The sequence below is a fragment of the Theropithecus gelada genome, chromosome 8 (assembly GCF_003255815.1).
Source record: "Theropithecus gelada isolate Dixy chromosome 8, Tgel_1.0, whole genome shotgun sequence".
NCBI classification, from domain to species: domain Eukaryota; kingdom Metazoa; phylum Chordata; class Mammalia; order Primates; family Cercopithecidae; genus Theropithecus; species Theropithecus gelada.
In genome coordinates this window covers 21,281,648-21,292,615 of record NC_037676.1, presented here as the reverse complement: position 1 = coordinate 21,292,615, position 10,968 = coordinate 21,281,648, and the positions used below count along the sequence as shown (strand labels likewise).

At 47.6% G+C, this 10,968-nt stretch overlaps 1 protein-coding gene across 4 annotated transcripts in view; it reads left to right on the top strand.

Moving 5' to 3' along the window:
* The first annotated feature begins 631 nt into the window (after window positions 1-631).
* The window catches only part of BIN3 (bridging integrator 3), a 49,312-nt gene continuing 38,975 nt past the window's right edge, over window positions 632-10,968 (top strand). For 2 of the 4 annotated variants that reach the window (XR_003120934.1, XM_025395342.1), the window contains exon 1: window positions 638-734. Coding sequence is in view for 2 of the 4 variants with exons in the window: in XM_025395342.1 (XP_025251127.1) it covers window positions 727-734 (8 nt within the window). In the remaining 2 variants the exon portion in view is untranslated. Of the gene's footprint in view, window positions 735-10,968 lie in introns of all 4 variants that reach the window. The other 2 variants (XM_025395343.1, XM_025395341.1) reach the window with 2 other exon arrangements.

Sequence of the window (10,968 nt, the reverse complement as noted above, 5' to 3'; positions counted from 1 at the left end):
GTACCTGACACTAATATTAGTACAACTAATATTAGTTAAATGAAGGAATAGAAAGAATGGGGCAATTTACATCACTTGAGTCCTGTAGAGGAGACCAAAGGGACGTGCTGAATGGCAGGGAGCAACCCATACTCTGCATCTTCTCGTGTTGAATAAATCTACAGAACATTCCAACCTGAAAAGGACCTAGGTATTGATATTCAGAGCCCTGTGCCATCTTGGAGGGGAAACGTCCATTTGTTTGTAACAGGTAATGCATGTGTGGTGTACAAACTGTAAAAGATAGGAAACAGCATTCAGAAAATGTAAGTTTTCCACCTTCTCCATCCCCAATGGCTTCTTCTCCCATAGACAATTGCTGCCACTGTATCTGGATTAGAAACCACTTGACAGAACAGGCTGGCTAAGGGCCCCGCGTGGACCGGTGAAGAGATCTTTAGGAGTCAGTGTTGAAGGCAGAAAACGGCCCCAGAGTTCCCCTTCATCACCCGTTGCAGCCTGAGTCTCTAAGTGCTAGGCCAGAGCCAGAGGGTCGCCGGCAAGCGAAACTGCACAGCCAGCACGCTGCAGCAGAAGGGTTAACGCGCCGGGCCCCGCCTCCCAACCGCCTCTTCCGGGCAGAGGGGCGGGATTACGTCACTTCCTGGAGACTGGCTGAATCCGGAAGTGATCCCAGAGGAACGAGTTGTGGCTGAGGAGCCCGGCGGCAGGCCCAGGTTCGGGACCATGAGCTGGTGAGTGAGGCCCGGGCGGCGGGAGCTGCTGGACCCGCGGACCCGCGAGGCCCCTGGCCCTGCGTCAGTGCCGCGTCCCGGCTCTCCCCGGTCCCGCGCGACCCCTCCGCCCCAGAGCAAGGCCCGATAGCCCCTGCCCTAGGGTCGTTCCCTGGGTGCTTTCCCGGAGTCGCCGTCTCTCAGCAGGACTCCCTGGGAGAGTGGCGGAGGATCCTCTTAGCCTGGGACTCTGCGTCTGACCCCTGTTTTGCCAGACTCGTGTCCTCCTAGCTCCTTGAAGTGAGGGACTTCCTTGTTCCCTCCTTTTTTAAACACCCATTGAGGTGGAGTCAGTGTCGTCTTTCTCCCCTGTGGGCATCTCTGCCCCGCGCCAGTCCCTCCAGAGCTGTGGCCCTTTCTGTGGCAGCCTGAACCCAGTTCACTATCAAAACCCACTCCCTTTTGGGTAACTATCCTTTGCACGACTTAACAGTCTTCAAAAGACAAGGAAAACTTGCTTCTCTTCTTAAAGGGGCCAGAATTACACCCCGCACACACCCTCCCACTGTGGGATTGGACTGGTTTTAATCATTCCAGGGCTATTACTCACTGCCTGGCCTCTAAATAGGCATGGTTAAGTTTAAACTTATGGGAACTATCATGGCATAAGAAAAGAAGCCAGGGAGTCTTAGAGTAATAGAGTCATAATTGCAGTTGCTGCAGAATGATGTGATACTTGGGTCATAGTAGACACTTCATAATGGTGTATTTATTTTGTAAGACTCAGTTTGCCCAAAAGGCAATCCCCATTTGTTGCTCTCGATTATTTATGTTCACAAGAGAGAATTGTGACTTGCCTGCCTTCCTGGGGCTTTCTTAGAGGATACTCATATGCAGGACCTTACCTTACCGTCAGGCCCAAGGACCTGTATAGCCACAACCCTGGAACTCAGGGGATTCAACTATAATGTGTGAATAAATTGACCCCCAGAGATGTACAAGATTAATCAGCCCATGGGCATAGGGAACATATTTGCCACTCTGTCCTCAGAGTCTAGTGTGCTTGTTTATGCAAAGTGCATGATAACCAGTTATGAATGAATGAAGATGGTAGAATATCCTTCAGGAAGATTTTTGCAGTTTAACTTTTGGCCATCAGTGGAGACCACAAGCAGCTGATGTCAGTCAGTGTCAGGGATAGCGCTCTAAAGTAAAATGCAAACCATCTGTCCCCTCCCCCACCTGTTTCTTAGACCAAGATTGATGGACAAATGTGAGACAATCACTGCTAGCACGTGAGGGAAGCCCGAAGCAATGCCCTAATAAGCCCCCACAGGAGCTGCTGCTTCTACCTCCACCATTTGCTCCAGGAGGCCAATAGGGGGCTGGAGCCTTAAAAAGCTACCTTTCCTGTCTTGTGATAACCTAGATAGTGGTGGGCAAAGCGGCAGTTCTTCAGTTCCCTTTCCTGGAGGAATTACGTCCTTTCAGTGTCATTCTGGGCCCCTAGTCTTGGGATATAGATGTCCTCTTGGCTGCTGTGTCTTGAATCTTTAGAGTGTTCTTGCCTAATTTTTCACAGTGAAAAGCAGGCAGTACAGGTGCTTTATATTGCCTAGATTGACATTTACTGTCTTTGCTTCAGAAGTTGGGAGAAGAGCAGAGCAGAAACTAATAAAGGTAAATGATTCTCTGGGTGATCTGCAACAGGTTGTTTTCACCTGTCTCACAGAAAGTTTCCCTTCTGAAAAAAATAGTAGCCCATTCCTTAAAGGTTAGCCTGTCAGGTTGGAGAGAATTGAAATTGACAACTGTCTAACAAGAGCTGAGATTTTCATCTAGTAGCTTTAATTTACCAGTACATGCACATCTTGGTACCTCCTCAGACTGAGAGTCACAACCAGAAGGGTGGCTTTGTCCCTCAAAGCTGAGATTCCTTTCTCTTCCCCCTTAAAGGGCTTCTACGTCATCTCTTGCGTGGACTCTGACCCTCTCAAAGAGAGGAACAGCACCGGCGCCTGGGCACACAATCACACTCAGTTCCTAGCTCAATGGCTGGCAAGGAGACCGGGGCTGGGTCCTTCTGATTCACTCCCTGAGCGGTTTTCCTGCCCCCAGAATGAATCCATCCATTCATGTGAGACTGGAATTCTCATTAGGGGAAGAGACCAGAGTGACGTAGAGCCATCATGGGAGGCTGATGCCCAAGGTCAAGTTCACCAAGTACATGGGCTGTGCCAAGCCATCATTAAATAAGGCCCAGGGGCACATGGCCCATGGTCCCCAGAGGGTAACCATTGTTCTGGGCTAGGCTGAGCTTTCAAAATGTCACAGTGAGAAATGTCCAATATTGATGCCCTTTGCACACTGTGGACTTTGCATGAAGAGTGAGAGGCCTTTGTTCCCTGCTTGCTCTGTGCAGGCAACCCGCCCACCCCCTGTTTGTTTAGTGGGTACCTGCTGTCTTCCTGCACCATCTACCCATCCACTCAGGCACCACCCATACACCCATCTGCCTTTCAGCAGAGTGACCCAGTGGTCTGTCCTACTAGGAAGAAGGCCTTTGATAGTCACATCTCATGTCACAGATTCACTTCTTGGTCTCAAGCCAAATGCTTCTCTCTCCCTCGCTCTCTTTTTCTCTCCCTCCCTCTGCCCCACCTCCTTCCCACATTTGCCCCCCTCCTCACTTTCTCTCTCTCTCCTCTCCTCCCCACTCACCCCCACTCCTCTCCTCCCCACTCACCCCCTCCCTCCCTATTTCTGTCTCCCTCTTGTCTCCCTTTCTCCCTTCCTGTCTCTGTCTTCCCTGTTTTCCAGCGTATACTCAGGTGGCTTTATTATGGTATGCAGGGAGAATTAAGTAGAATTAAGAATAGCGATCCTAATCTAAGCTGGCTCCAGGAATTGTAGCCTCCCGTTGAACCATACACCTTTGATGATTTTAGGCTTAAACGATGATGAAAAGGGAGTACTGGAAGAAATCTCCCTATACCTAGGGGTCCAGTAGTTTGACGAGAAAGAAGGAAATTAGAGCAGATAAGTGTGAGTAGGAGTTAGAGTGCTGCGTTCAGGTTCTGGCTCAGCCACTCACAGTGCAGCTTGGTCAAGCATTGAACCGTTCTCTATCTTGGTTTCTCCATCTGTGGCATGGAGCGTCCATTCCCGCTAACAGTTTGCCACCTGAGCCTGCTGTGAAATGAGTGGAGCGATGATATTTTTCTGACTCTTCTAGGGTCTTCTGCCACTGTCTGCCCTTTGCACTTTGGTGTTCCTCACACTTGATCCTTTTTGTTTCTTTCCTGTTCTCACCCTGTATTCCCTTGCCATCATCTTCAGGATAGAGGCCCAACCCTGGGCCAGGGCTTCTGAGGCTCTCTGGGCCTGGCTGTCCGTCTTCACTCTGTGTGTGCCATGCTCCAAGCTTCTCCTGCTCTCTCATGCCCTTGTGCCTCTGGATAACTGTGCCTTCTGCCTGAAATGCTTCTCCTTCACTCGCACCCTGTCCACCAGGCCAGCATCCACTCATCCTTCAAGCATCAGGCCACGCTTCACCTCCTCTGAGGGTCTTCCCTGAACGGCCCCCCACACCCTGCCATGCTGCACTGGGTGCTGCCTCTCTGACCTTCTCTTCTGACTTTCATCAGCATCTGTACTCCACTGGCTGGTTTACTTATCTGTGAGTTCTTGAGCATGGGGACTGTCTTGTGGTCACCGCTATTCCCTAGCACTGTTCCTGGCAGTCAGGAAGTGTTTATTAAATGTATGAATGGGGCCTTTTTTCCCTTTTCCTGACTTGCCTCAGCTCAGGAAAAATGTTAAGATAAAAACGTGCAGAACCTACAAACCACTTCCTAAAATGAAGAGCCTCTGAAAGTACTATTGTTAAATTGACTGACACAAGTGGCTTCCAGGTCAGGCTGCCTGTGATTTCTCCTCCCCACTCCTCTCTGATCCTCCACTCCAAACTGCTGTACTGGGTTTCTTCTGTACTTCCATAGTGCTTCTACTGTAGCACTTCTGCATCCTTCTAGGTGTCACAGACACGCACCTCCCTTCCACACCAACCCCATGAGAACAGGAGCGACATACAGCTTCTTCATCTTTATGTACACATAGTGGGTATCATGCACATAGTGGATATGTAACAGGTAATTGTTAAATTAATGGAATGTAAAGAAAGAAGGGTAAACTTCTGGGTCAAACAGAACCATTATTCAAGTCCTTTCCCCTATGATTACCATTGCTATCTCACATGTGTAAAGTGCTTCTAACTTTTCAGATGGCTTTCCCATCCTTTGTCTGACTTCATGCTTATGTCTGGGCAAGCAGTGCAGTCTTATTAACCCCCTTGGCAACTTACTAGAATTCACTCAGCCAGTACCTGGCAGAACTGGAACTAAAACCTGTATCTCCTAAATATTCTGTCCCCATGATCAGGAATATTAGAAGAGTGGCAGACCATTCCCAAGCTGACTGGATCACGGAATTTCGCTTTGCTGGGGTGTATTGACACTAGCAGGTTGGTAATGAATCACAGGGAGTTGTCAGTCTTCACACACAAGTGATAGAGGAAGTCCTTGTGCCATGCAGACCTCTAGGTGTTCTGTAACTGGCTTAGCTGCTTCTACCTATGGGGCTCCTGCCTGGGGCAGCCTCACCAGTCGTGTCCTCTGTGACTTTGGACACACCAAGCTTTTCTTCCTCTCTGGAGAGCATAGTAATGCCTTGAAGACAGGGGCCCTATAAAATGTCTGTGAGATTCTGTATGTGAGCTTGTTCTTATTTCAGATGTTTAATGAGAGGAGAAGGATGTCTCCCAGATCTTGGAGCAGTCAGAAAGAGTCAAGTGTCTTGAGTCCCATAGCTACTTAGTCAGAGGTGTTATGTGTATTATACTCTTTAAGGAAATCTGCTGGGGTAGTCTTTAGAGTCCGTTGTTAACCTGTTAGAGTTGTTTTCCCAAACTCATGATTTTGGTGGCTAATCCATCAAATAGGGCCCAGTATAGTGCGATGCACATACATGGTACTCAACAAATATTTGTTGATTTAATGCTTGTTCAACATTTATAATGTGCAAAAGTCTGTGCTAAATGTTGAGGAACATTTAAAAGACTTGCATGAGTCAGTCTCTGTCTTCAACCAGAGTATGGAAAGTGCTAGGGATTCAAAAGGACAACCGATCACTAAATGTCAGCGTGGCATCATCAAGAAAGACTTGAAGCAGGAGATGTAATTTTAACTGAACCTTGACTTAACAAATACGTGCTGTTTCAGTGGGAGTGAGAGAAGGATCCAGGTTAGAAGCATGGTATGAAAAAGGTGTGTGGAGTCAGAATGTGTCAAGAGTGTGTGGACTGTCAGGAGGCCAGCTTGGAGGTGGTAAATAGTGGTTTGGGTAGAGGCTGCGCTGGGGAGAATTGGCACTCCACCTCAGAGCCACGTTATACAGTGCTTTCAGTGCCATGCTGAGGACTTGAAATTGAGCCTAGGCTTTTGAAAATTGAAGGCTTTTGAGCAGGGAAGTGGCATGGCCAAAGCAATGATTTAGTCAGATTATTTTGGCAGTGGCCTGCAGGATAACTCAGAAGAGAAAGAATGGAGCCAAGGACGCTAACTTGGACAATAGTTTCCTTTTTTTTTTTTTTTTTTGGGGGGGGTCTCACTGTTGCCCAGGCTGGAGTGCAGTGGTGCAATTACAGCTCACCACAGTCTCAAACTCCTGGGCCCAAGCCACCCTCCTGCCTTAGCCTCTTGAGTGCCTGGGACTATACGTGTTAGCCACCACACCTGGACTAGTTTCCACAATTTTTTGAACACAACTCACAGTTAGAAATACCTTTGATGTCACAACTCACACACACTCTTATACTTGAAATAAAAGTTTCACACAGTATGTGTGCAATGCACTGTGATATTTTCTATTATGTTCTTGTTCGTGGTTTTTTGTTTGTTTTTTGAGACAGACTCTCGCCCTATTGCCCAGGCTGGAGTGCAGTGGCGCCATCTCAGCTCACTGCAACCTCTACTTCCCGGGTTGAAGCGATTCTCATGCCTCAGCCTCCCAGGTAGCTGGGATTACAGGCATGCATCACCATTTCTTAGTAGAGACTGGGTTTCGCTAGGTTGACCAGGCTAGTTTCAAACTTCTGGATTCGAGTAATCTACCCGCCTCGGCCTCCCAAAGTGCTAGGATTACAAGCATGAGCCACTGCGGCCAGCCTTGTTTGTTTTTTTAAAGAATGACCCACCTCAGTTGACTTTTTTTTTTTTTTCTTCCTGAGGTGAGTGCATATGAGTTTTTAATTTCATGACTGATTTTGATCTATGTGTACAACGGAAGACTGTGTAGCAGTTTAAATGATCTTTGATAGATATTCTACAAAGACCTCAAGTTTGAAAACCACGTATCTAAGAATATCGTTACAAATACTCAGACTATAAGCTAACATCTTTGACTCCAGCAACTGAAGATAGGGTTGCTTGTATATCTGGTTGTTTCACTGGGTTAATAAGAAATACAGAAGGGGCAGCTGTAAAGAACACTGGCTGAGTTATTTCTAAGAACTTATTCCATAGATTTGAAAACTGTCAATTGCTTTCCAGAAAAGAAAACCCAAGTGAACAAAAGCTCATACGAAGATGTTTGGTTCTTTTAGTAATCAGGAAAAACAGATTAAACCAACAATGAGATGCCGTTTCACAGCCATCAGACTGGCAGAAATTTTAAAGCCTGACAATGCCAAGTATCTGAGGGTGAGGAACAGTAGGAACTCACATACACTGCAGGAGGGGGTGTAAACTGGAGATTTTGCGGTTGGAACAGTAGCTATCCCCTACCCCAGAGAAACTCCCGGGCCTCCATGCAGCAGGGAACACATGCAGGAGTGTGAGGGGCATCGTCATGTCCAGATGCCCAGCCTCTGGAGAATGGGGAAATAAATTGTGATGTCTTTATGTGATGAAATATTATGGGCAACAAAAAAAATGTAGTAGGTAAAATGGGTAAAATAGAGCTTTGTGTACCAATGTGGGCAAATCTCAAGAATCTAATGCTGAATGTAAAAAGCTAGCTTCAGAATGATACATTCAAATAAATAAGAATGATACACTCAACATTGCAGGCCGGTCACGGTGGCTGACGCCTGTAATCCCAACACTTTGGGAGGCCAAGGCAGGCAGATCACTTGAGGTCAGGAGTTCGAGACCAGCCTGACCAACATGGTGAAACCCCATCTCTACTAAAAATACAAAGATTAGCCAGGCATGGTGGTGCACGCCTGTAATTCCAGCTACTAGGGAGGCTGAGGCAGGAGAATCACTTGAGCCCAGTAGGCGGAGGTTTCAGTGAGCCAAGATCACGCCGCTGCACTCCAGCCTGGGTGATAGAGCGAGACTCCATCTCAAAAAAAAAAAAAAAAAAAAAAGAATGATACATTCAACATTGCACTATTTATATAAATATTAGACCTATAAGGCAGTACTGTGTTTTGCATATGGACTTAAGCTTACACAGTAAAGGTATGGGAATAGTACTAAATTCAGAATAGTGGTTACTCTAGGATAACAAGGAAGGAGAGAAGGAAATGGAATCTCAGGGGCCAGTCGAGGTGGCTCACACCTATAATCCCAGCACTTTGGGAGGCCAAGGCAGGAGGATTGCTTGAGTCCAGCAGTTGGAGACTAACCTGGGCAGTGTAGTGAGACTCTCTACAAAAAAAATTAAAAATTAGCCAGGGGTGGTGGTGCAAGCCTGTAATCCCAACCCCTTGGCAGGCTGAGGCAGGTGGACTGCTAGAGCCCGGGAATTCAAGGTTACAGCAAGCTATGATCACGCCACTGCACCTCAGCCTGGGTACAGAGACCCTGTCTCAAAAAAACTAAGTAAAAAAAAGAAAGAAGTACAATCTCAGGGCCTGATACTCAGGGAGCTTCAACAGTGTCTGTACTGTTTTGTTGCTTAAATAATAATATCTAAAGCAAGAGGGCTTCGTTAGAATTTGACAAAGCCAGGTGGTGGACACATAAGTATTTATTCTATATTCTCTGTATTTTTTGTGTGTATTTACAATATTTCATATTTATTTAATTTTTAAATCATTGCTGGGGCAGACCTCACTTTCTATAGCAAGAGAATGTTTGCCTGCGCTCTCCCAACCCCCAATCCCAGGGTGGGGACGATCTAGGGAGGGAGCCTAGAAGTCAGTCTCCATCCAGCCGTCTTCCTTCTACCTCTTGCTTTTTAGGGGCCAAACTTTCAGCAGAGAAGAGGAAAAAGGTAGTGTGAGAGCTCTTTATAATTGCTGATTGGTAGGAGACAGGAGAGAAATGAGATTAAAGATGGTACCTCAGAAGCTAAACAGACGGTGTAGTGCTGTCAGAGACTAAGCCACTGTCAGCCCATCGGAATGGAGATTAGACCAGTGGAGGTTCTCTCAGTTTGTGGAGTCCGCAGGACAAGCCTTTCACCTCCAAATGCAAACCCATGTTCTACCCCTTCTTATGTTACAGATTAGAATGAGAATAGGTGATTACTTGTCTGTCAGATATTAGGATCTTCTTAAGGGGCTGCAAAGAAAATCCAAACTGCCTCCTTGAGTTGCCTGCCTTCCTCTCTTAGGTGCTCCATCAGCCTCCACACTTTTGTCAAAATCCTTTCACTATTTAGGGGGAAGTCGCCACTCAAATTTAGGCAAACTTATCACTTGGGCCTGGTGGTGGTGCATCATGGTATGGGTCAGCTGCTTGCCCCCAAAACAAACAAACAATTTCAGGTTTCCTAACCATTCTTGGCGGGGGTGAATATACTTATCTCTGTAACTTCTTACAAGTCACCCCTTCTGGACCTGGTTGGTCATTGTCTTCAAAATATCACAACCACTTTCTCTACAATAAAACAGACTGCTTACTGTGTGTCAAGATCTGTTTTAAGCATTAAACTCGTTTCACCTTCATAGCGACCCTAGAGGATGAGTAAATTATTATCCATCCTATTTTATAGATAAAGAGACGGAGACACAGGGAGGTGAGGTCATTTGCCCAAAGTCTCACAGCTGGTAATAGACAGAGTGAGGATTTGAACCCCAGCTGTCTGGCTTCAGGGTCCATCCCCTGATCTCATGCGCTCATCCCCTGATCTCATGCGCTCTCTCCCCCATGAAGTGCAGGAGTGGACACTTCAAATAAACTGATGTATCAGCAGTGCCTCTGCAGAGTCCGGCAATAGTAGATGCTCAATAAATGGTTGCTTTGTTGAGATGATCTCCCAGCTCTCGTGCGACTTAACGTTGGGTGCTTCATCCTGTCTTTACTTTTCAGAGGTCAGCCTGTGGAGCAGTGGGGAAGAAGGGATCACAGCTAAGCTGGAAGACTGTTCTGGTCCAAGTCACAAACCGCCAAGTCACAGTCATCCCTTTTATTTTTAAACACACACATACCTCCTCGGACTGATGGCGGGTCGGGGTCAAGTTCTGTGTGTGCTGGTTTTGGATCAAGCTAATTTAGAGAAAGCACTGAGGTGGGGCTGGAGGCTGTGGTCATAGGCACTGGGGAAAGGACGGATTTCCAGCTCAGTTCATGTCCCTCTCTGCTGGGGTCTCCGCCTTGCTCAGGCTGAACTTTCCTTGGCCTTTGGCATTGTGGCCAGCTGGCCCATCAGACAGAGAGGATGGCATCCAACCAGCAGCTGTTCTGCCGGACCTAGATGGCTCTCGATAAGCCCTGCCCCGGCTCTGGCCCTCTGTTGTTTCTCTCCCACCATTAAGGTGGTGGTGGCCTTGTGGGGCCTCAGGCCAGAGCAGGCAGCAACCCAAGGATAGAGTAACAGAAGGCCCAGGGGGAGGGGCTTGTCCTTCCAGCCTGCTGGAGCTGCTGCCTCTCGCCCACCTTCCTGCTCTTGCCGAGACAGTGACTCAGGCCCAGACCACTCCCCGGGGAGCCAGGATTTCAGCCACTATCAACCACCACCGCCTACTCTTTGCTCAGCCCTCCCTCCATTCTCACCTCCCTTACCTCCCTCGCCCCCAAAACTGTGGGTCTCTTGCCCAGCTAGAGATAGCAGAAAGATACGGGGTGGGGCAGACTGAATCACTCCAGGGTTCTTTCCACCCCCAAGCCAGACCTAGGCTTATTCACATTTAGTAGGATTCTGGAGGCCAAGCAAAGACCCAGGAAGCAGGTTTAGGGTTCAGCCTCTTTCCACTCTTTGTCATGAAAGTGGGACACTCCAAAGAAAGCAGGGACAAGAGCTCTGC